Source organism: Macrotis lagotis, chromosome X (genome assembly GCF_037893015.1).
Source record: "Macrotis lagotis isolate mMagLag1 chromosome X, bilby.v1.9.chrom.fasta, whole genome shotgun sequence".
Taxonomy (NCBI): domain Eukaryota; kingdom Metazoa; phylum Chordata; class Mammalia; order Peramelemorphia; family Peramelidae; genus Macrotis; species Macrotis lagotis.
In genome coordinates, this window is record NC_133666.1 from 465,931,425 (window position 1) to 465,958,870 (window position 27,446).

Here is a 27,446-nt window from a genome sequence, read left to right on the forward strand (position 1 = left end):
ATTATGGTAACTTTCAGGAAGATATAATCTCCTTTCTTTTCTTTTAATTAGATGTTTTTGCTTTCCTTTTTAATTAGATATATTTTTGCTTTTGCTTTCCTAAAATCATGATTGCTATTCCTGCTTTCTTTGCTTCAGTTGAAGCATAATAAATTCTGCCCAAGCCCTTACCTTTATTCTACTTCAAATATGTTTCTTGTAAACAACATATTGAAGGATTCTGATTTTTTTATCTACTCTGCTATCCACTTCTGTTTAATGGGTGAGTTCATCCCATTCTCATTTATAGTTTTGATTTCTGCATTTTCCCTGACTCTCTCTTATTCCCCAACTTTTTCCTCCCCACAAGTATTTTACTTTCCCTTGTCTTTTATCAGTTCCCACTTACCCCTTCTATTATCCCCATTCCTAAGGTTAAGATAGGTTTCCATACTTACCTGAATGTGTGTTATTCCCTTTTTGAGTTAATTGAGAGCGAGGTTTACGTTTTGCCTGCCACCGCTTTTTCCACATCTTCCTCTCCATTGCAATAGTTGTTTCTTGTCATTTTCATGTGGGATAATTTATCTCATTTAATCTTTCCCCTCCTTCTTCTTCTGGTGCAATTTTATTTCTCAACCCCCCCTTTTTTTTGTTGTTTTGGGTGTTTTTAATATCATTTCATCAGAGTCAACTTATATTCACACTTTATAGCTATCAAAACTTTCTAATTGCTTTATAAAATTCTTAAGAATTACAAGTATTATTTTTCCTTATGGAAATATAAACAGTTTAACCTTATTGTTTTCTCTTTATTTTTAACTTTTTCATGTTTCCTTTGAATCTTTATCTAGTGGTCAGATTTTTCTTTTTATGCAGCTCTGGTTCTTTAATTAAGAATGCTTGAAAGTTCTCTCATTAGGGATCTATTTATTCTTTCCTGTGAAAGATTATATTAAATTTTTCTGAGTCTTCCTGTAGATAATATTCTAAGTTCTCCTGTTCTTTAAAATAGTATCTGCCAAATTCTATGAAATCTTGACTGTAGCACCAAGATGTTTGAATTGTTTCTTTTTGACTGCTTGTAGTACTTTCTCCTTGATCTGTGAATTCTGGAATTTGGCTATGATAATCTTGGGAGCTTTCATTTCAAGTTCTCTCTTTCAGTTGATGATGATGGATTCTTTCATTTTCTATTTTGCAGGTTAAGTTTCTTTGTTAATTTCTTGAAAGATGTTATCCAGGCTTTTTTTTTTTATCATGCTTTTCATATCATCCAATAATTCTTATGTTAACTCCCCTAGATCTATTTTCTAGATCAGTAATTTTTCTTTGGAATATTTCACATTTTCTTCTTTTTTACAGTTTTGACTTTTTTTAATAGTACCTTGATATCTCATAGTCATTAGTTTCTACTTAGTTTAATTGTGACTTTTTTTTTTTACATTTCCTTTTCTATTTGGCCAATTCTATATTTTAGGGAGTTAATTTTTCTTAGAACATTTTTTAATATCTTTTCCCATGCTATTGAATCTTTTTCCATTATTCTCTTGCATTACTCTCTTATCTTTTTCCCAGTTTTTCCTCCTATATCTCTAATTTGCTTTTTAAAAAAATTTTTTTTAATCTTTTTAAAGCTCTTACAGAAATTCATTTTTGGACCTAATACCAAATTACATTTTTCTTTGACACTTCACATGGAGCCATTTTAGCAATACTGTACTCTTTTACATTTTTGCCTTAGGTCCTCCCTTTTAGGTCAGTTTTTCTGCCTTTTTCATGTCTTAGTGTTTTTATGTAACTCTTTCTCAAATATTTTTTGTGCCAGAGTTCTGGTTCTTACTGCTGGAGAGCAGGTTCCCCTGCTGGCTTGTACTGGGGGTTAGTGCTTCCCTGTTGACCTTTTCTGCTTGTATCTTTTAGCTGTTGGTCTGATCCAGGGATGAGGTCTTGCTCCTAGATTGCTATGGTAACAGTCTTTCAAATGGCTGGCCCTAGAGAAGGGATCTTGAGGCTGATCTGCCCCAAGAGTGGGGCCTTACTGCTAGGTTGCTTTGGAAACAGGGTCTGATGGCAGGCCCCAGCGAGCTAGGTCTGACCGTTGGCCAGTCTGTGGCCAATGATGGCCAATAAGATAAAGGCCTGCCTGTTCTTCGGGTAGGATAGTCGCAGGCTTGAAGTCTTGCTGCAGGCCCCCGGCTGTGAAAGTAGCTGTTCCTGCAGTGCTTGAATCTCAGACCCTTCCCACCCCAGTGAGACTGACCTTTTTTGTCCTGCTGGTATGTTGCTTCCCTGCTCCTTCACTAATTCTGAAGCTTTTTTCTATTTGTTTGGACGGGAATCTGGGAGAACTTCAGAGGATTCTTTTCCCCATTCTGCCATCTCGGCACCAGAAGTTTACATTGTCTTTTTTAACATTGGAATCATTTTCAATATATGATGCTTTTAATTTCCCTTTTACAAAAAAAATTTAAACAAAGCTCATAACAGCATTTGACAATAGGTTCAGTGCTATACTCTACCACATCTTTCTTGAGAGCAGAGTTTATTTCCTTCTGTTTTCACTGTAACCATTGATCATTGCATATTTAAGTTTTTGCTTTTGTAGACTATTATAGTCAGCATATTTTTTTTCTCGTTTCAAGACAGTAAGACATGACCTACATAGAGATAGATAAAACAAGGGGTGTCTGTGTATGTGTATGTGTGTTTCTGTATATTTAGTGGGCAAAGAAATAAACTTTTTCTCACTGTTTTTCATCCCTCAAACCACCTTCATTTGGAAGTACCTTTGTGCTTTCAGGATAATATTAATATTATTAATAATAATAATAATAGCAATAGGTAGTATAATATTTATATAGATATGGAAGACTATATAATATATTTATTTGCATATGCTAACTTGGTTGGTTCTTGTCCTTCATTATCAAAGAAGACCAAAATGACATCACTATATTTGAGACAAATTACAGTGTATCCAACTGTGACTGATCAGCCCAATACCACAGGTTGGGCTCAAATAGTTCATGTGAACACCTGGGTGGGTACTCTAAACTTACAGATAAAACATTTCCTTTGAGCCGCTTCATTTCTGTCTTCCTTATAGAGTGTGGCACCTCACTGATGAGGGCACGCCATGCTGGGTGGGCCTGTGCTAGTGTTACCCATGTTGTACAATCAGTTCTAAAGTTCTTCACTGAGACTAGGATTATCTCATCTGTTTTTCTTATGCTAACAACCCATAGCCAAGAGTTGGTGACCCTTACTACCAGTATGGAAAAGGAATGGAATAGGTGAAATAGAAGGATTGTGAAAAGGGATCACCTTCTAAAATTTTAAATATTCAGCAATTTCTCTGACCTCTGACTGGGAAGTAAGAAATTATGTACAATAAAAAGGTTATTGTTACAGGAAGAATTTAAAATGAAGAAATCAAAGGGATCCTGAAAAGAGTAGAGAATCTTCATCTCCCCCTGTCCCCCAGGGAAACTTAAAACAAAACAAAACAAAACACAGCAGCTATTTCAGACAATAAAAAGGAAGGTTTTTCATTTGTAAATTTTTTCCACAGAATCTCAAGTTTTTAAGTTTTTCTAATATTCTTTTATCTTGTCTTGTAGCCAGATGCTTAAAATAGTTAAAACAAAATTGCTTAGTGGGGAAAATCAAAGCATTTCCATTCATTTGGGACTCAATGCATTGGAACAATTCCGTTTCTTTCAACAGTTGATCTGAAGAGTATTGTTCATTTATCAGTTCTACATGTTTGAGGCTTAATTTGTCTAAAGCTGAATTCCTGTTCCATCCCTTGACTCAAGGTTTTTATCCATATCAGGATAAATCTCTTTAAGGGGGACAGTGCTGTTTAGCTGATAGCATTAATTGATAGTCTTTCTTCTTTGGAATAAATTTATATGACCATGAAGTCTTGTCACTAAGATTCATGAAATTCCTACCTTAGTTTCCCAATTTACTAAGTTTGTGTATAATAAGTTTGAATTAATGCAGTTTGTCAGTAGCAATAGATTGCAACAGTAGCAAGAAGATCCTACCACATCTTCTTTAAACTAATCTAAGAAATAATATCTTCTATTCATTTTTTTGCATACATTATAAACAACATCTGTGCCTCTCCTTTCTGTATCTAAAGGCCAAGCTGATTTATATCATGGTTTGTCTTTTTTTTTTAACCAGGTGATTTTCATGGCAATCTTAAATGTGCCATAAATAATTTTTTTTAAAAATGTATTTCCTATACAAGGAAAATGAATTAGAATAAATAATATCTTGGAAACTGGTCTCAATAATGTTTAATTCTCCCATTTCAACCATTTAACTGTGGGTTTACAGACTGTAAGGTCACTCAATGTGTCTGGACACTTAACTAGAAGTATCTTTACAAATTGTGCCCTTGAGCAAAAGCATAAGGAAATAAATGTGGCTTACGTGGCAGTGTCAAAATAAGAATATTCTTTCTCTCGTTTGCACTAAGATGTGAAATGTAATTTTTTGGTCTCATACCTCTGATTGAGTTTAATGCCTTCCTCTTCCCTCCCTTCCCCAAAATCCACAGTAATATTTCTAACTCACCCAGGAAACAGAAGTTCTACATTTAGTAGAATTTTAATCCACAAAGTGTTGTGAAACCCTGACTGTCATACCACTAACATTTCAAGAATTTTGTCAGTGTCCCCCATGACTCGGGCTGAGGCTTGATCATCAGGGTTTCTTAGTTCCTCTTGATTTAAATATTCACCATGGCATCAGGGGTGCATACAGGGCCAATTGTCACCGACATGAACATGAAGTGAAAAATATATGTCTGTACTCCTTTATTTTTCATTTATCCCTAAGATGCATGTTTCTCTCATGCAAAGGAAAGAAAATCACAAGAACACATGCTTGTCTGTCTTTAGAACTCTCTAGAATTAGCTTGTCATGAAATGTAAAACTAATGTGCAGTTGTAAAAACCACTGCCAACGTTTTCCTTGCCGTTGCCTGATGGCTAAGTAGATTTGGAAATGAAAGGGGTTATTATAAAGTGATTACTGAATAGCTAGGTATGTCATTTTAAACAAGCAGCTAAAATCCCTCTGTTACGAATTCAGGCAGTAGCCTTGTTTTGTATCATTCATATTTAAGATGTGATTTTGATTGTGGAGGAGTAATCAAGCTCCAGGGATAATTTAAGGGAAAAATATACGGGATGATATTTTCTTTCATTCTTTATAAAGTACATTGGAATATAAATGAAGCATTCTCTACAATGTGTAACTATTAAATTTGGACTAAATATAAGAATATGAATGCAAGTTGGCTTTGGTTCATGATGAAAATCTCTCCAATTGCTTAAAAAACTTTTTGTTGTTGTTTTATTTCTAAATCAAGTCAGACTCATAATAGAATAAAAAGTCAGTATCCTAAATATTTCACAGAAGCCTATTATAACCAAGAGGAAAAAAATGCAAGAAAAAAGAAGGAAGGAAGGAAGGAAGGAAGGAAGGAAGGAAGGAAGGAAGGAAGGAAGGAAGGAAGGAAGGAAGGAAGGAAGGAAGGAAAGCAGGGAAGGAAGGAAGACTGGCAAATAGAATTATCAAAGGTAACAGTGATTTAGACATGGAAAAAGAAACTATGACCTAGTTCTATTTTCTATGACAGCAGGTTTAAACAGATTAAAAATATTCTCACTCATCTCAAAACCACTATGAAAATAATACCTCTCCCTTTATATGTTGAGTTTCTTCCATCCTGGTCTGTGTCAGACAGAAGTATTTTAAGTTAACCTGAGCATCAAACACTCAGTCCTTGACCTAGCCTTTAAAGTAACTCAAGAACTTCCAAAATTTATAGTTCTCTTCTCATTAATACACATGGGAATCTTCTTTTCAAAGATCAAAAGCTAACTTATTAAGTCAGAGAAGAAAGACAATCAGGAAACATGTCCATCTGCTGAGATTCATGATTCAAAATCCCAGTGAATAAGGAGTGAGTTGTCATGAGAATCTCAATTTTGAACTCATGTGTTTTAAGAAATAAGTGTATGAAAAGAGACAAATTGTCAAAAACAAAAAAGGGAAAGAGCAGCAGCATCTATATTTATGTCTGGAGCACATATAACTTTTCTCATTTATTACATGTTTTAATAGTTAATATTTTATTTTATTAAGATTTATATTTATGAAGAAAGCAAAATAACTAGAGAAGCAAAAGTAGGGAGGGTTGACATGGAATGATGCTGGTCAAAAGTCTAGTATGTTATATCATCCATGATATTTAATATTCAGTCAATATAATAGGGAAAAACACAAGGGAAGGAATAAAACCTCACATTCCACATTCATATTCCATGCTAATCTTTAGCTATCAAAAGGAGCAGGTGACAAATAACTTGATTTGTGTGGTCTGAAAAATGGGAAAAGAATGTTTATCCCACACAAAATTGCTTCCATGATAATAATGGCATTTTTTAATGGAGCTGAGTTAGTAGGAAATGCTCAGATGATAGAAATTCAGGTTTTTACCAGGTGGAAAGAGGAAAACTGCTTCTGCAAAAAGAGCAAGTTTTGGTCTTAGTCCTTGGGTCTTAGATACTAGTTGGAATCTCATTTTTTCAAGATTTTTAAAATCAAAGATATTAATAAACTCTTTCAAATAAACATTTCCTCCTTCCATCCTATTAATATGCTTTTGGAGGTTCCTAACATCAAGCAGGCTTGCTGGGAAGTACATTTTCTACTCCTTAATTCACCAGGCTTCCCTAGAAAAAGATTAGAAGGATGGAAAATCTGGGTTTTTAAATAAGTGCTTATCAATCATATGCTATTTTAAATTGAAGAAAGCTCTTTTTTAAACGAGTTGTTGATGAAAACATACTAGAATAATTATAGTATAGCAATCAATCTAGCACAGGGAAGTGTGGTCTTTTGTACAACCATTTGCCCAGACTCATAAACAATTTCAAACAGAAACCTCTGTAATAATGAAAAAATTACAAATACTAAAGGAAGAGAATCTGAACACATTTTAAAAAAAGATTTTGAAATAATATTCATGTCCTTATTATATTAGATGGAACTCTTTTTTAAAAGTTAATTTGCTTCCCCTTGCCCTTCCCACACCCATCACTAATACAATGATATTTTAGCTGCAGGGCAGAGAATAATTAGAGAGCTTCTCACTTTGAGTAATGTATTGGTTCCAAGCCTCCATAGCTTTATGAGGGTGAAAAAGGTCAAAACCTATTGCAAACCAATTTTTGACTGTCTTGAAAATCTCTCTGAAAATTACTTTACATCCTTCTGGTTTATATTTTCTGATATAAATACCAAGCTACCCAAATGACTACCAAGTCATTTTCCTCACCAGACAGCAGTTTTTCTGTAAAGTTCACCTAGAGGATAAACTGTAGTTTGCTCATTCCAGTGCATTGAAACAATTCAGGGTTCTAATTGTGCTTCAGCAAAAATGGACTTCCTTCTGCTGTGATGAACTTTACACTTTGAAAATGTCACCGAAGGAACTCAGAAAAAAAGGTAAAATGTGCTGGTGTTTAGAACGAACTGAAATACCATTTTCCCCTCCCTATTATTTTTTCTGAGGCTATATAAAATTAAAAAAAATAAGTCTTCTAGCTCCCCCCCCCAAAAAAAAATCTCAGAAAAGGCCACAGCATCACTGAAATTCAGATGGCTACTTAAGTAATCCTTGCCTAAGAATAGATCACTACTTGTATCGGTGAGGAAGGCACATGGATAGAACAACAGTTTATTTCCTTTTTATTGTCCTATCATTGACAGGTATGTGACTTCATAAGATGGAAGTGATGTAAACTGAGATCTATAGAATTTCTAAATGATGTTCTTTTTTGTCTACAAGAATTTTTGTAGTCTTAATGACATCATTTTCTCATAATGGAATATCTTGTTCACTTGGCAGGAGCTAAACTATTGTGAATCTTAATGTGATTGTTATTTGAATGATCTCTTACACCATCATAGATTTAAAATTGGAAGGAGCCCTGATGATTGCTTTGCCAAACCTCCTCATTTTAGAGATTAGAAGACTGCTTTTCCAGTCACTTTGTTTTCTTCATAAATATATTTATATCCAATTATTATTAATAAAATAAAATATTAACTATTAAAACATGTTGCAGATTTAATAAATGAGAAAAGTTATACGTGCTCCAGACATAAATACAGATGCTGCTGCTGTCCTTTTCCTTTTTTTGTTTTTGATGATTTGCCTCTTTTCATACACTTTTTTCTTAGAGATTAGAAAACCCAAGGCTCTTTACCATAGCTGGGTAGTGAATGACAGCTGAGAATGGAATTCAAATTCTCTCAATCCAAATTCACCACTCTTCATAACATGCATCCTCTCTAGAGAACCAGATTTTTCATTGTTCTGAACAATATAAAGGAAAAGCACAATTCTTGCTTTTATGGGTCATTATTCTACCTTGTACAAAACATTGTACTAGTATATTCCATGTACTTCTCTGAAATAAATTTTAAAACCCATTGAGAATGTGTGTCTGTTTTTATGTGTTTAAGAAAGAGGGATATATTAATTAGAAAGCTATTTTGGAATATTAGTGCCATTAGAATGGTACAAATAAGGTGATCTGGAAATTTGTAAGAGAGACAACATATCTACAACTGGAAGAATCAATTAAGGTTTTATGAAGGAGTTAGCAGTACAACCGATCGTTTAATGGCAGGTTAAGATTTAAAAGGTGGAGACAAGAAAATATGAAATTACTGGCGGAAGGAAGAGCATGAACAAAGGAGTCAAGTTGGGAAAGCATGGGGAACATTCAGGAGTCAAGGAATAACCCAATTTGAGTAAAATGGAGGAATCTGTTAGGGAGATAATGAGATTTTGGTACAGAAAGACCTGGAACATCAAGCTAAAGAATTTGGATTTTATGTAGAAGGGCGTGGAGAATCATGGAAGATTAATGAATAAAAAAATAGCATAAGTATAACTGTATTGGAGGAATATTAATTGGAAACTGTAATATTTGGAATGGTTTGAAGATATGGAGGCTAATAAGTGCACTATTGCAAAAGAGACTAGATGGTAATAAATGAAATCTTAGAGTACTGACAGTAGTTGAAGCCACAGTCACAGTTTTTGCAGCAGCTAATATTTTTTTATAGTTCTTACAACATGCTAATCATTTTAAAATTATTTTCTCATTTGACCCTCACTACAACCCTTGAAAGTATTGTGGTATTCTTCTTATTTGCATTTTGCAGATTGAGAAAATGGAACAAATAGAGAGGTAAAGTGATTTGTCTAAGTTCACATAGCTGCTAGTAAATGTCAGAGACTAGAGTTGAACCTAGATCTAACTCCCAATCTGACTCTGTCTATTGTGCCACCTAGCTTCAGAGTATTACAGAGGTAGAATTTGACAGGACTTAGTGACTGAATAGATATGAGGGACTAGGTAGGGAAAGAGAAAAACAATGATTCAGAAGTTTTGAACTTATATTTTTAAAAAAACAGATACAATGCATACATTGAAATGAAGCTTTCATGCTTTGTTTTTTTTTTATAAATCTCTCTTCCACAAACAGGGACATCTGGTAACTTTTTTTTTTACACACTCATTGCCAAAGGCTTTTTTTTTCCCTTGCTGATGTGTCAGAGTTAAATGAATGGTGAATGTTAGAACCCTTCCTGGGATATGACTGTAAGACTCCAAGGGATAGAAGGCCAACAGGAGGGAGAACTGCCCCAAGAGTCAGAACAAATGAATAAGACTAGTTAGGGAACCTAGCCTGAGATCTTTGGAGCGTCCCAGAATTTCCAAGTTGAAAGGTTATAATATCCATGGCCTGTACCCTCTTACTGAGTCTCAGAGGGAGAAGTATTTCCAAGGCAGACTGAACAGCCCCACAACTGTGTATTTAAAATGTTCAGTCTTTGGAGAGAAAAGAAGAAACCAAAATAAACACCATTTTACTTTTGTGAAACAAATTTGAGGTTATAAATGCACTTAGTGCATTACTGACTTCTCCCTAATAATCCCAATATGGATTTATTTTTGGTCTATGGATTTATCTAAGTCCTTCTTGCACTTAATGACCTAATTATATTTTCAGTACTTGAAGCTTGATTTTGTGTATCTATACACAGATAATACTGTACTGTAAAGTTAAATTAATTTACAAGTTTAATATAATTTCTTGTGTTTTCCAATCCTTAACCTCTTATTCTTTTCTTCCTGTGTCATACTAGGAATCTTTGTTTGACTGATGTTTAATATGGACCTTTAAGCTGAGGCAAAAGTTCTTTCATATTTCTGTTTTTGCTACTTTTTATTTATAGGTGCAAATATGTGTTTATAGAATATTCCAAAAGTCCTAGTGAAGTCTTAAGCATTTATGTGTGTGTCTATAGATAGAAATGTACATAGGTATATATGTACATATATGTATGTCTGTAACTGCATATCTATGTGTCTGTGTATTATGTTCTCCTTTAGAATTTTTATTTTATATCTCCATTTCCTATCATAGAGCCTGGCACCTAATATATGTATATATATATATATATATATATATATATATATATATATATATATATATACTTTATAATTATTTGTTGATTGATAGATTGGCCATACACTCTCACCCTTAGTGAAGTCATCCATATTCACCAATCTAATTACCCTTTTAAACTAATGACTCCTAAATCTATTGAGAATATGAGTCTATGAGCCACAAAAGAAAATTAGTCTGATTATTTCATAGACAAATCTTGTTTTGTTTTCACTCTATACTGAATCATCAAGGTTAATCATCTACTTTGTTCCCCAGGTCTGACTTTAAATTACTTTTGGTAGTTTCCAGAAAATGGAATTTATTTTTGAAGGATAAAGAACTCTTCTCCAGGAGAAAGAGAGAAAGAGAGAGAGAGAGAGAGAGAGAGAGAGAGAGAGAGAGAGAGAGAGAGAGAAACACATACACACATACACACACACAGATACAAAAAGAGAGAGGTGGATAAATAATAGATATATGTGAGATTTTGAGAGCAACACCAGGCGAATGATAGTACCAATAATAAAAATGAGGAGCTCAAGTGAAGAATAAGTTTTAGAGTGATGATGATGATGATGATGATGATGATAATGATGATGATGAGAAAGACAATGTTGAGCTCTTACTATTTGCCAGATCCTATGCTAAACACTGGAATAATGAAACAAAAGATTAAAAATAGATTAGTATCTTGAGAAACATTCAGTTAGAGATTCTTAATAGACTCCTCTTCATGAGAAGTCTCTTGAACAAATTAAAACAAGTAAAACCAAAAAGACATTGATCTCACTGAAAAGTGCATGTAACATTTCACATCTATATGGTCCTCCTCTATATTTATAGAAAATTAATAGAAATTTGTCTCCTCTCCCTCTAGATTTATATCTGTCATCTATCTAACAATATCAGCGGCATATGGGGTATATACTAAGAGAACTAGTATACATGGTGCAAGGACTTACTGAGTCCTTTCCAAGGACACCTTTAGGGTCCATCTGTCACCCAACTTTTACTTCTTGCTCCAATAAACTGTAGCATGAACAGTAGCCACACCCAGTAAACCTGTCTCATGGGCTAAACCAGATTGAGTATAACCAACAAGCCTCAAACCCCTCAGTAAGTTAGAGGGATGTCTACCTCAAGGCTTCCTCTAGTGGAAAGGGCAGATGAGAAAAATTTGTGGAGCATTTAAAGCTTGGTCAAACATCAGAGATACTAAGATCATCCTTTGCATTCTGGACTTGTTAACAGTCATCCTGACCTTTGTCTTGCCCTTGGACTATGATAGCTGGAAAAGAGTGAGGCTGGACACTCACTATATACAACTCTGCCTCCCTTAAATCTATTTCATGACCAAGTCAAGATATCATTTTGTGATATCATGGGTTCTCTTTGAAAATGAAGGACAAACAACAATATCAATATTATCTTTATCTATCTAAATGTATCTATTTCAATTATTAGACTTGAATATTTCCCATGACATTCTGTCTTCTCTGTTCCTACTGCTACCTGGCTATTTTAGGATTTCTTTATAATATCTAGACTAACTTGCATATTTTTCTTTATCTTTTCTCTTTTTTTATCAGTAACTCAATCATCAACTGACAAGCAAAAAAAACTGATATGCAAAAAAAAAATTGGGAAAAAATTTAGGTTGTCTATTCTGTTATCCCCTGGAAATTTTCAGGTACCTTTTAAATGACAGAAGAATTGTTCTTTTCATGGCCATGCCTACTAGTCATTGCCAAATTATTTTTCCTGATGCATTGCTTTGATCACATTTTATTTACATATACTCTTTAAATAGGTAACATCACCATGTGGCCCAGTCACATGTGTGGCTTCAGTGCATTAGTACTGAGCTTATCCAATAAGATAAGCACATCCCTGTTCTAATAACTTGTCTTCCCCCACATATTTTCCTAGATGTCTGTTATTCTCTACCCTATGTTTTTGTTTATTGAAATTCTAAAGATAAATTCACTTCAAGATAAATTTTCACTACTACCTCCATGAAGCCTTCCCTGATTTCTTCTGAATTCACTTAGCTTTTTATAGGTTTTTTTCCCCTTCTCTGTCTCTATATGCATGCTTATGTGTCTGTATGTAGCATCACTTATTTTTGTTTATATCCCTAAAGCAGAGAATGTTGGATTTGGAAAGTACCTCAGATTTTCTAGTTGCCCTTTTTGGGTTATTAAACTTTTCAGTTCCTCATAGGATGCCATACCTTCAATAGTAGTTAATAAATATTTAATGATTTTTCTGATTTAAAAGGCAGTAAGTTTTCCTAGAATTTACTCACCTCAGATTGTAGCTTAAGTTCTGAGCTGGAATTCCAGCCTTTAATGATAAGCAAGTTCAAGACCATTTCAAAGTAGCAGCAATTCAATCATAGGATGTAGTGAGTTACCTATAAAAGTCTTGACCAACTTTGAACAAGAATTTCAGTATATGATAAATGTTGACTCTCTCTCAATCCTCAGAGAAATTATTCTTCCTATCCTATTTCAGCCTTGTAATTTTTGCTTTCTACTAGTAATAGTCATCGTGACAAATATTCAATGCATCACACATTCCCTTGCACATAGTTGGTGATTGATATATATGATGATGATGATGAACGTGATAATGACCTCTAGTCATTATGTATTAGATTGAAGCATCATGCTAGTCTTGTGGAGCATGGTCACATCATAAATCATGAAAAGCAGTAAGCAGTGGGTTTTATTTAAACATAGGAAACCACAATGTTTGGTGAAATAGTTTTCACACTGCTTCCCTAGTTATCATATCACTTGGTTGTTTTTGGTTTTTTAAGACTATCTAAAAATTGATAAAACAAAAGATAAAAATATATTGTATCTCATCTTGCAAATTATTTGTTTTATAGGAAAAAGAAATGAATTACTTAAAACCAGTATGTATACTGGTTTCATGAAAATCAATTACTTTCTATTTTTTTTTTTAGTTTCCCTTAAAATTCATAGAGAGTTATTTCATTGAGGGAATTGTTTTTAGGATAGGTTATTCTCAGAATGTAGTAGTTCTTCAACACAGACTTCTACATTGTGTTCAATGAGTTTGCAAATGAATAAATGCCTGTAGGACATTTTTATTTAAAGGCTAAGCATTCCCAAATTTAATTAGAACTCAAAAGAGGAGAATGTATCAGCATTTAAAAATATTTTATGGGTCAAAAGTGAGGAGGAAAGATGGTTCCATATTAGAAGGTTACTTAGACTCCTGGATTTTTCATCAACTACAGCTGTTTGAGTGATAGGCTAACTCACTGATAAAAAACTAATGATCAGTAATAGACATTGTATTTATTTCCCCCACATGTAAGAAGTTTCTGATGCTCTCATAAATAAATGATTTATGTAGCAATGTTTAAATAACCACTAAAAAAACTCATTTATTGATATAACACATTCAAAAATTTCCCCACAATAGCCTTTCAGATATATTTTATAGATGGGAAAACTAAAACTTAAAGACATCAAGTAACTTGCCCACAATCATACAAGTAACTTTTTGTTGTTCACTCATTTCAGTAGTGTTCAATTCTTCCTGACCCCATTTGGTGTTTTCTTGGCAAAGATATTGGAGATAGTCTCCAATTGGTTTTATAGATAAGGAAACAGAGGTAAACAGAGTTAAGTATCTTATCTAGGGTCACATAGTTGTGAAGGTCTGAGACCTAAAGTCTTCCAGACCTAGTACTCTATCCACTATACCACCTAGCTGCTCCGCATCTAAGTAATTTATGTGTATGTTTGTATGTGTGGGTAAAGTATATTCATGTATAAATATATGTGTCATATGATATTTATATTTTGATATATATCATATATCTTAATATATGATATGTATATTTTAATATATAGTTAATAATAATAGCTACCATTCATATAACACTTTAAGGCTTGTAGAACACTGTGCAAAAAAGTATCTTATTTGACCCTCACAACAATATTGGAGGTAGGTATTATTTTTCCTTTTTTATAAAAGAGGAAACTGATGAAGGCAGAGGTTAAGTAATTTTACAGGATCACACAGCTATCAAGTGCCTGAGGCTGAATTTGAACCCATGCTTTCCAGATGACAGATCCAGTGCTATATTCATTATGGCACCCTGCATAAATGTCTGAATTTTTACTGAAATCTCTTGACTCTTAAGATCAACGTGCTTCCCACCAGCTTTGGCTGATGGTAACAAAGGATGTAGTTCCAACTATTTCTAGCTTTTGCTTCATTTATTTTAATAGACCTTTCTAGTCCATGAAGAGGAAGAAAAGAGAAACCTGATCTCAGGAACCTTAGTTGTAATCTATGTTTTTTGATTATCAATGACAGAATCCAAAAATTACAAGCAAATGTCTCTCACAGGTTTTGAAATTGAGTTTCTGAAAAAGCACTGTGGTTGTAATAGGAGGTAAAGTGTGAAGTTTCAGAGAAATGAGCTGTGAATTGAACCTGCAATGGAAATTGATCCTATCAGTCAGTTTCTGCCCTTATTCATGGAAAAAACAGAACTGAATGTAGAAGAAACCAGGATCGCTGATTAAATGGGATGCTAAAGTGCCAGAGGCTAGAAACAGGGCTTGCTGGTCCCTTGGGTCAGAGCTGCAACTGTCAACCTTCACTGTTTGATACCCGGCTCAACCTGGCAGAAAGAGAGCAGAATGAAAGATGCTCCAGGCACCAGCGGGGGATTGGTAAGAACTACCCGACTAAGCTTCAGGCATGACAGACACGGCGCTCCTTCGGGAGGCCATTCCACTTTCTTATCGTGAGTCAGTGGGCCTGGATTTTCCCAGCTGGTCTCATGATTCATGCCAATGGGGCTTATCATAATAGCCACAATAAGGAAGGGAGAAAATGTCAGAGTATCCCAAGGGTGTGAGAATGGTGAATCCTGTCTTATCAGTCAACCCCTAACTCTCATTCCCATCTTAACAAATATCAGAAAAGGGAGATTTGGAGTAGGGGGATAGAAGGAGGATTACAGAGGAAAAATAAGCAAAAAAGGAAAGGGAAGGGAGCAAATAGTATAAAATTAGTCACAGTTTGTTAGTCATAGGAATATAATTTATTACCCTATTATCTAAACCCAAGAGATTTACATGTTGTATATAGAATGGTAGTAATGGTACATCGAGCCTGTTTTGATGCCATCTGAAAAGCAATTAGCATACTGAAATCACCCATATTTGAATATGAAATTGTCAGTTAGATCATACAATGTGATCTATTCTCACACCAATGCTTTTCAGGGTCTATGGAGATCATCAATAACAATTTCAAGAGGAAATGTCTCTGTGGAATGCCGATTCACATTTAAGAAAGAGATAGAAATAGGGCCATTAGAAACAATAAAGAAAAAGGTACTATAAAATACTAATGTAAATTGTAATTGTCATAAATTCCTTGCTAGCCCAGAACTCAATTTTATGGAATGGCTGGGGGAAAACTCTCTAAACTTTTAGGTACTTTGTTTTAGGAGGCTCTCAAAGGGATGTCAGAATTTCACTGAGTTATTGGGCTTAAAATATAAATGCCATGTACTGATGAGTGGTATTCATCTCTCTGTGGAAAAAGAATCCAGGCTTTCAGTTTATTTCTGAGGCACTGTTCTGTGGCTTATTAGCTGTCTTCCTTTCTTAATTTTTTTCTCCTATGGTCATAGGGGAGATATAAATGGTAGAATTGTAGAGGGCAATTTCCAGCTGAGGAAGATAGAATCACCTTTTCCCATCATCCTCTTTAAGCAGGTTAGAATTAGGTGGTGATAGCTAATGAAAGAAAGTTTACAAATCTGAAAGCCAAAGTGGCTTCCATCCCTCTTGGTTAATAACAACTTAGAGGCCTAAAGGCTGATGACCACAAAACATGGCTTCATTTTGACCTTAATAAAAAAATGTATCTTCTCTATTTACAAAAAAAAAAAAATTGTGAGTTTTTTGTTTTACTTTAGCTTTTTTTTTTCTCTTAGATTTAAAAATTTAATCTATTAAGAATAAAAGCTAGCTTGGTTCTCAGACCAGAGGAAAAATGTTATCCTGTTTAGATTTAGCAAAGCCTATACATTTTTTTCTAATTTCTGTTTTTCAATATCAAATTCCTAAAATATCCACTAGGAGGAATTTCTACATTAAAAAGTCCTATTATAGTAACCAGAATTGGGGAACAGTGGAGTGAAGAAGAGGTGGGAAGACTGGTAGGGTGGGAAATTCAGCAAAGATTACCAGAGGGATATAGATTGTTTTGTTTTTACTGAAATAGAGTTTTTGTTTACACAGCAAATAAATATCAAAGAGTCTGAGGCCAACTTTGAACTCAAGTCCTCCTAACCATTGGCTCACCTTACTGCCCCCCCAAAGGACTTATTTTTTAATTTAATTTTTCTGTTTTCTATTTTATTTTAATTTCTTTATTTTTTATTCCTGGAACAACTTTGAAATTTATATTTGTGTTTTTCAAACTTTTTACCCAAACAAAAGGATAATATAGGTTTGTTTATGAAAGTTATTTTCTGTTGAATCTTAAGGATTTTTTAAAAAATCCAGGCTTTAATAAAAGATATGTTTATACTACATGATTTATATAAACCAATATCCAAAGCATTTAGTCAGCTTATTGAAAAACAGAAATGATGGAAACTTCTGGAGAATGTTTAGAACAGTCTTGTTGTAGATAGATTGATTAATAAACAAAAGGGAGGGGGGGATGCATATTAATTTGTTTATGAGGGATCTCTAGCTCATTGGAACTTTTCTAAATAGTCAGCCAGTGAAGCAGTAGATAAAATTAGACATTCCCTTTAATCTTATAAAAGTTTCTAATCAAGAAAAAAGCCCCAATATTATTTCTAAATATTTTCTAATAGTAGTAATTTAGATAAATAAAGTAATTCAGTAATTTTGAAGATTCTTTGGAGATTATTATAGTCTATTTTGGAGAAGTTACTTATTCATTTTTGAATTTCTTGCACCTTTTCTTTTTTTTTTTTAGATTGAAGGGGTTTTTTAATAGATTTTTTAAAAAATATTTTTGCAAATGGGATTTAGGACTTGCCCAAGGCCACACAGCTAGGTAATTATTAAGTGTCTGAGGCTGGATTTGAACTCAGGTACTCCTGACTCCAGGGCTGGTGCTCTATCCACTATGCCACCTAGCTGCCCCTTTCTTGCACCTTTTATTTTTCTAGATCCCAAACTAAACACATGGCCTTCCAAAATTTTCTCCTTTTTAAGGCCTCTTTAAAAGTGCATTTTCTTTTACTGAAATATGGAACATTGTGGAAAATCTGGGTTATATAGTAATTAAGTAGGCATTGCTTTTTTTTTTACATCTACTATATACTTATATATATCAATTTATATTATTATTATTATTATTTGTATATTTTGTCTTCAAATTATGTTTTTCCTTGCGAGGACTATTTCATTTACTTCATCTTTTTATATTCGGTGTATATCACAATGCCTTTCACAAAGTACCTTTCCCTTAATGAATAATTGTTGAATAAATATAGTCAATCCTCAGCTAATATAGAATTATTTTCACTGTATTGCGATTATATTCTCTGGTGAAAAGTAAGTGGATAACAAGAAACAAAATAATTCAAACTCCTCTGATGTGGTTTTCTACAATTCTTTTTTGTACAGATCCAATGCGTGGACCTAGAAAACTTGAAGTAGTTGAGATCAAATCCCGGCAAATTACCATCCGTTGGGAGCCATTTGGCTACAATGTCACTCGCTGTCATAGTTATAACCTCACTGTCCATTACTGTTACCAAGTGGGAGGACAAGAACAAGTCCGAGAAGAAGTAAGCTGGGACACAGATAATTCACACCCGCAACACACAATCACTAACCTGTCACCCTACACCAATGTCAGTGTGAAACTCATCCTCATGAATCCGGAGGGACGAAAAGAAAGTCAAGAACTTATCGTACAGACAGATGAAGACCGTGAGTATTTTAAAATTAAATTTTTCAGTAAAGCTTTTTAAAAAACCATATATCGCTTTAAAAAGAAAGCTGAAATGGGATTAAAAAAATCCAGGCTTTAATAAAAGATATGCTTATACTGCATGTATGCTTGTGCTTCAGTATATTTAAGAACTAAGAAAGATCTGTATTGGGAAATGGGATAGATCTGTAATTTCATTGTCTAGGGCAATTGTGTGAAACTCATATAAATGAGCACCACTTAATTGTATGAAAAGACCTCCCAGGGCCACAAATTGACTTGAAAACTATATATTAACATTATCTAGTTTATATTATATATTTTTTGTTAAATATTTCAAACCTACATTTTTATCTGATTCAACTTTGGTGGAGAGTGTTTCTGTCCTTGTGTTTGAGATCTCTGGTTTAGGCAATTGCTAGGTAAGGAAACTGCCTTTACCAAAGCAGGCTTCTCTCTTTTGCAGTTTGAAAGGGCATGATTGCCTAGAATCACATGAGCAGATCAATTATATCAATTATATCATATTGCCTTTCTGTATATATAGTCATGGATGGCCTTTTAAGGTCTGGCATTATTGTTCTCAATTTCAGTCATTTAGAATTTATTAATCATCTATCATGAGCTATCAAGACAATATGCTAAGTATGTTTAATATTATTCTCCTCTCTAGGATGTGTTAAAATTGTGCTAAAATGGCAAAGTCGATAGAATGTTGGGCCTAGAATCAGGAAGACCTGAGTTCAAGTCTGAACTCAGACAATTTCTAGTAGTGTGACCCTGGGTGCATCAATTATCCCTGTTTGTCTCAATTTCCTCATCTATAAAAGGAACTGGAGAAGGAAATGACAAACTGCCTCAGTATCTTTACCAACAGAACCCCAAATTGGGTCATGGAGAATCCGAAAGAACTGAAATGACTGAATGACAATCAAAAAATTATATTTACAAAGCATTTTCTTCTTGAGAGGTATCATGATATAATGGTCAGAGCATCAGCCATAAAGCTGATATTCAAACCTTGAGTTTGAATCCCTTCTGTGAAACTAAGCCTTTGGGTAAGTGATATAGATTAATCTTTTAGCAAAGCCTTCTATTCTATCTATCTCATCTTATCAGTAAGGACCTAAGACCTGGGTTAGTTGTGACAAATCATGAATGAGAGAGCTGTGATCTGAACCTCAGTCCTTTTGTTCCAAATTCAGTGCACTGTTTTATACAAGCTTTTAAAGGAACCAGAATAGTGGAATGGGTACTGTTTGGGGTCAGAAGATAAGAATTGAAATCCCATTTCTGAATAGCAACAAATGTGACCTTGGCCAAATTACTTAACTTTCCTGAGCCTCAGATTCCTTATCCTTAGAATGAAGACATTTGACTAGCTGGGCTGTAAAGTCCCATACAGCTATAAATCTATTATCTTCTTATACTGTGAATTATGAAGAATAAAGCAAAACAAACTCAATCAATTCTTTTGGTGGATGTTGCTATTTAATCATTTTGAATTGTGTCTACTCTTTGTGACCCACTTTGATGTTTTCTTATCAAAGATATTTTAATCAGCCTGTCTGAACATCAGTTTCCTCATTTCTAAATTGGGGGATACATGATAAAATTGCCCTCAGAGCTGTTGTGAAGATTGAATGGGAAAAAAATATGTGGTTACATCATAGACTTAAAGCCACTGTATGTGCCAGTTTTATGTTTTAGTTTCAACAAATGAGACAGAACTTGGAGGTTGTTGAATTCAACCAAATACTACTCAGTTATATGATCTTCATGTAGACAATTGTACAGATCTTTCAGACTTCCCCATATTTCTTCCTGAAAGAAAAGCGCATCTTATTAATGTACCAGAATTCTTCCTGTGATGTTACATGACTGTGAATAGTGCCATGCTGCAATCTTAAAATTGTGAGACAATCAACAGACAATGGAGAGACCTTATAGTGATATAAATAAACTTACCGCATGTATAACAGGAACAAATTGTGGGTAAAAAGTGACCTAAAACAGATTCAATAAGATATATCACTGGAAAAGGAGGCAAACTGAGTTTGTAACAACAGTAAGAAAAAAATTACATGGCTTATGTATTATACTTTTAAGAACCCTAGAGAAAGATCTATTTGAAGAAAGATTTATGGAAGGTTTTGGTAAGTGTTCTATAGGGCAAAAATGATTGATTACATTGTACATTGTATTGGAAGAAGATCTCACTACATCAGTGAGATCACCTATTTATTGAAATAATCTGAAGATACAAGCACATATATTCACATATTTAATATAGATATGCCTATATATGTAAAACATGTATATAAGCATACAGAAATACATTTATATTCATATCTACATATATATATATATATACAAAGTATACAAACCATTATTCCATGTTTATACTGGAGTTACTAATATTAATATCACTCATTAATAATAAAATGTTAATGTTTTAAAATATTAATACCTTCTTTTCCTTTACTAAACTAGCAAGTCTTTATTAGAAACATATTATGTGCTCAACATGTTACAGATTCTGATATGATGATTTACTTAAAATATTCTATGGAATCAGCAAATATTTTTTCATTAATAATAGTTTCAGTAGAATTGGAGGCTACAAATAAATCCAAAATAAACTGAATTCCTTGTTTCCCTGTCTGTGCAATAAAATTCTAAAATTATTTATTTAAGTAATTCTAAATATGTAGGAAATGAATTAACACTGCAATAAAATTACTCATTCTAGAAGGTTTCAAATTTTCTGTTATATTTTCTGCCTTCACAGGTCGAGCTAGAATTGAAATTAATTGTGCTTACTTTCCTATACTTCTTTGGGCCAAAGATAGATCTGGCATCCAATGAAATTTTTCAGTAATTATTGTTTGTCACTGGTAAAATTTAATAATATAGCTAGGAAATTAAATTTCACCATTTGAAAAGGAAAACTAGTAGTTCTTGGTGGAAAAAAATATTTTTCACTATGGTTCTGAAACCAATGACCTTTCCTAATGTACCCTCCAAAATTCTCTTAGATTTTTTTTTTTGGTCTGAAGCACAAACTCTGACACTTTTCCCAATTGATATTTTATTTTTCCAATTAAAGTTATGAAAGTTTTTCAACATTCATCCATATACAAATGCATACTTATAAGTTACATAATTTCCTTTCACCCTTCCTTTCCATTTCCCTCCGCTTGGCAGTGAACAGTCTGGTGAACATTGTACATATACATATGTGTTTTACATATTTACAGATTAGTAATTTTCTGTATGATGAATTAGGACGAAGGGAAAAGAAAGAAAATCACGAAATAGGGAAGAAAAACAAGAGAAATTTTTTTTAAAAGGCGAACATAGTGTTCATTCATCTTCTGTAGGTTTTTTGTTTTGCTTTGCTTTTCTTCCTCTGGTTTTGGATAGCATTGTTCATAGTAGGTCACACAGGACTTTCCTAGTTCTCTGAGGAGCTGCATCCATCAAGGTTAATCAACTCAAAATATTGTTGTTAATACATACAATATTCTCTTGTTTCTGATCCCTTCATTCTATATCAGTTCCTGTAATTTGTTCCTTATTTCTTTAGAATCTGATCATTCATGGTTTCTAATAGAACATTAGAACTCCATTACATTCATGTACCTTTTGACTTTGATGGAATCTTAATATCTTATAGATTCATTGGTTTCTATTTGTCTAATTCTGATTTTTAAGCTTTTATTTTCTTCAGTTAACTTTTGTGCTGCTTTTTCTAATTGGTTAATTTTTGCTAAGTTGCATTCCATTTCCAGTTGTTCAATTTTTGTTTTTTGAAAACTGACATTTTTTCCAGTTGATTATTTTTACTTTTATTTTTTAAAAGTTAATTAATTAATCCAGATGCACACATATATTTTTTAAGTTACAAAATTTACTTCCACCCTCCCTTCCCACCACCCTCCCCTCAGCAGAGAACACTCAGATTAGCATTGTACATACATATTTTGGATAAGCATGTTTACATATTAATCACTTATGCAATGAGGAATTAGGATTAAGGGAAAGAGATACATAAGATTATTTTTATAAAGTGTTCATCAGATTCTGAAGGGTTGAGTTTTGTTTTGTTTTGTTTTTCTTCCTCTGGATGGGATAGCATTATCCATAGCCTGTCTAATACAGTTTTTCTGGCTCTCTGGATGGCTGAGAGTAGCTGCTTCCATTAAGGTTGATCATCTCACAGTCTTGTTGTTAATATGTACATTGTTGTCTTGGTTTGTCTCCCTTTGCCCAACATCAGATCCTGTAAGTCTTCCATACTTCTTTAGAGTTTGACCATTTATGGTTTCTTATAGAACAAAAATATTCCATAGTATTCATGTACCATAACTTGCTTAGCAATTGCCCAGTTGATGGGCATCTCCTCAATTTCCAGTTCTTTGCCACTACAAAAAGAGCTGGTATGAATATTTTGGAACATGTAGGACTTTTCCCATTTTTATAATTTCTTTTGAATATAGACCTAGAAATGGAATTGCTGGGTCAAAGGGTATGAACAGTTTTATTGCTTTTGGGGCATAGGTCCATATTGCTCTCCAGAAAGGTTGGATCCATTCACAACTCCACCATCAATGCATTAATGTCCCATTCCTCCCACAATCTCTCCAGTATTGATCATTTTTCCCTTTTTTCTCGTCTTGGTCAATCTGATAAGTGTGAGGTGACACCTCATTTTAATTTGCATTTCTTTGATCAATAATGATCTGGAACATTTTTTTCATATGATTATATATAGCTTTAATTTCTTCATTTGAAAACTGTCTATTCATACCTTTGACCTATTTTTATTTTAACAGGTGTTAATTTCTTTGGTCAGTTTTTCATAATTTTCCTGCATGACTTTCATTTACTCTTTCCATTTTCTTCTTCCTCTCTTCTTTAGTCTTTCAATTCCATTTTAATCAATTCTATGAGGTTTTGGATTCAAGTCCAATTTGTAGACTCCTTTGAGACTCCACATGTAGGTTTCCTTCTGAGATGGCATTTTTATCATCTCTATCTGCATAGTAGCTTTCTATGGTTAGTGCTATTTAGCTTTTTTTGCTCATTTTGATTGTTTAAGCTTTCTTCCTGGGGTATAGGGAGTATAGCTCCCAAGCTTTTTGTACTGCAGCTGAGATCTGATCCATCGTTTATCGCTTGCCAAGATGTTGCCTATGCAGCCCAGGTGTTGCCTTTGCAGAGATTTATTTCCTCCTTTATGTTCAAGGTCTGCCTATGCCATGGTTTATTCCCAACCCAATCCTATCTTTTGCCCCAATTTTCCCAAGGTTCAGACTTTGTCTGATTTGGGACCTTCCCTGCTGGTTTGCTATCTGGCTACCAGGGCCTGTGCTGTTGTCTAGTTGCTGGGACCTGGACTTCACTGTGGCTAAAAGACTCCCAGTGTTTTTCTCATTCCCTGCCTAGCTTGGCTTTTCTTCTTTTCCCCTGAAGAGACAGACCTTCACCGAAGATCCTCCACGATGTCTATGGTTGAAAACTTGTTTCAATCTTTTCCTTTTTTGGGGGGGTGGGATCTGTAGTTTTAATGTCTGTGCAGAGGTTCCATTTAGCATTGCACAGGGAAAAGATCTGGGAGCATGCTAGCATCATGCTGCCATCTTGACTCCACGCTGGAAGTTCAAAGTCTGACATTTTAATATGACATGAAACCATGACTTCTTATCTGTCCCAAGAGAGCTAATAATTATAGGGGGAAGAGAGCATATCTAAGAATAATTTTTTTAAAAAAAATTTTTTTTAAATGCAACTTTGATTTAATTTTTGCAAATATCTCCTAGTGAGGGACTGTCCTTACATTGCAATGTGTACTGGTAACCTCTCAAGCTTATCATTTTAGAGTTGCATAAGACTCTGAGAATCTATATGACTTACCTAGGGTTGTATTCCTCATATGAGATTCTGAATCCATTCTCTCTTCACTATGTTATGCTGATTCTTATGTGAAATCATTACTGAATTAAAAAAATGTGTAAGACTATTTTGTATAGCCTTTAAATGTAATGTGTTCCTTGTGGGCTAGAGTAGTTAAGAAAGGCTTTATAAAAGAGAGGGAGCTTGACTTGAGCACTGAAACATTGTTAGAATTTAGACAAAGGAGGAGGACATTTCTGTGTGGGGAAAATGGATAAGATATGGAAGAGAAATAGACATAAAGGTCTAGGTATAGAGAGCAGATCTAGTCATCTTCAGTGGGGATACAACTTGGGAAGAATAGAAAAATAATGTTGGAAAATTGGGATGGAGCTACACTATGGAATGCCTTGAAATTTAGAATTTGGGATTTTATGAAATACTTGGTAGACAGTCATGGTAGGTTATTAAGCTTTTACTGGCTTGATAAAAACATGGTCTATAAAAGTTCCTTCTGACTACTAGATGTAAACTATGTTTGAGAGGGAAATGATTAATCATGAACAAAAGTTTTAGAGACTTTCCAAGAGGCATTTTATTTTTTTCTAGTATTTTTAGTTGCTTGCTCAAATCTTTGAGCTCTTCTTTTTCTCTTTAGTGATTTAAACATTTAGAGATATAAATTTCCCCCAGAATTGCTTTGTTTGCATCCCATAAATTTTATTGTCATTATCTTAAATGAAATTATTGTTTCTATGATTTGTTTTTTTAAGTCACTCATTCTAAAGGATTATTATTTACTTTCCAATTAATTTTAATTTATGATTCAAAAATCTTTTGTTCAATGTAATTGTCAAAAAGATTCATTTGATAGTTATATTTTTTTGCATTTGTTTGTGAGGTTTTAATGCCTTACTACATGGTCAATTTTTGTGAAGGTACCATTCACAACTAAGAAACATACACCTTTCTATATCTATTTAATATTCTACAGAATTTTTATCATATCTAACTCTTCTAATATTTATTCATAATTTCTTTCCTTTTCATCCAAGAATCATTTTGGAGAAAAACACAATTTGAATATAGAAGAGAAAAGAGGATAGAAAATCCAAAAGTTTCTAGCCTAAGAGATTAAGGAACATTAACAACATTATTTGATTAGGTATAAGAATTGTTTTATGCACACACACATATATATGTGAAAACTGAACTCAAATTTTCATCTTTTTGGGGTCTAATTCTGTTCATAATGTGATGTACATCCTCTTATATTCTCTTACAAAAGCCTTTGTGCTTAAGCAATTGAAACTTGAAACTGGGACTTGACAAAAGCCAAGAAATCAAGGGAAAACTAATGAAGCACCTCTATATTTCTGTACTACAATAATATATTTATAGAGTACATTAAAATGTATGAAGAATCTTATAATATGTCATTTTATTGGATCACAGAACAACTGTAATGAGGAAAGCAAGGCCCAGTTAGCTTTAAATGATTTGCCAAAAGGGCCTATTTAAAGTATTATAGTTATGACTTGAATCCTGAATTCAGGTCCAGAATTATATCCTCTACTCCCTGTTACCTTTCCATATATATATATATATATATATATATATATATATATATATATATATATATATATATACCCATCCCTTATCTGATCATTGATTTTTATAGCATTTTCATGTTAAGAAATTTATTTCAAGGGTTAGCTTTTCATTGTCATCATTTCCTGTTTCTGGAATGCAGTATGTCCTGGCTACTAATTAGTGGCCACCAAATCTATAGGTCATAGTTATACTATTTTCTATTATGAATAAAGACATTTTTTTTAAAAAAATTGCTTGGATTAATGAGAAATTTTGTGTAAAGAATTAAGTTTTTTTTTTCCCTAGTCATGATCATTTTCCTGAAGAATTGCCTTCTATCATTTAATGACATATAAGTTAAATTTGGTAGTGTTTCAAACTTACCTGGGGCTGGGGCCAAGATAATAAAGTCAGAGATACCTTGTTCAAATCTCAGATGGCGTCAACACTATTCATCTGGTTCACATTGGTCAACTTTCTGGGCCTTAGTTTCTGTAAAAAGAAGGGTGTTAGAGATGATGAAAATTTAAGATACCTTGTAGCTTTAAATTTGATTATTTTTCAATATTTTATTTTCCTTTAAAGAAGAAATAACACAATGTGAAAATTTATTGAATGATATTTTCTCTTATTTTAAGAAAGACATGACTAGATATTGTTTTCATTATTTCTCACTAAAGAAAATCCTAGTGAAGGGGAAATGGTAGGGAGGAGAGAAGGAAAGAATTTGGGGAAATGCTATTTGAAAGTCGTTATAGGAAAATGATCATATCCTCAGAATATCAAATACTATGCCTCTTTGAAAAATTAAAACATAATATTCATCTGACCAAAAACTATATTTTGTTGTTGTTGTTAGTTCCAAGTTCTGTTCCCATTGAATCTATCCAAGGAAATACTTTCGAGGAGAAGATATTTCTTCAGTGGAGAGAACCAGCTCAGACATATGGTGTGATCACCTTTTATGAGGTAGAGAACATATAAATTTTATTATAATTTCAGTTCATTTCAACTAGTATTTAGCATGTGCCTACTAATTGTGATTTAAAGAACCTCATGGAATGCCAATAAATTTGCATTGTTGAATATGGAACTGTTTTGATAAAGAAGTAGTCATTTAAAGCAGCCTTTAAAAAATATTTAAACACAGAGATCCAATAAATGTAAGTTATCAATGTAGGATATATACTATTTGAATGAGTATTTGTAATGAATTGGCTATTTCCAAGTCAGTAATTGCATGTTAAATATATAAATTTTGAAAATTACCTTTCTTAACAAATTGAATTATTTTCTTTCTTTTAGGTGTGAAATATTTAAAAAGTTTAGATTTTAATATTTCTTAACCATAAAATATTGTTTTGTTGAATTGTAGAGAATACAATTATGCAATTTAAAAGTTAATAAATTCACCTGGGGAGTGACAATAG

At 33.3% G+C, this 27,446-nt stretch overlaps 1 protein-coding gene across 1 annotated transcript in view; it reads left to right on the forward strand.

Annotated features, from left to right (window-relative positions):
* Positions 1 to 27,446, forward strand: part of PTPRM (protein tyrosine phosphatase receptor type M) — a 1,090,562-nt gene that overhangs the window by 617,113 nt on the left and 446,003 nt on the right. Inside the window, exons 8-9 of the mRNA XM_074202077.1 lie at positions 18,216 to 18,524; positions 26,876 to 26,985. Coding sequence (XP_074058178.1) covers positions 18,216 to 18,524; positions 26,876 to 26,985 — 419 coding nt within the window. The remainder of the gene's footprint in view (positions 1 to 18,215; positions 18,525 to 26,875; positions 26,986 to 27,446) is intronic.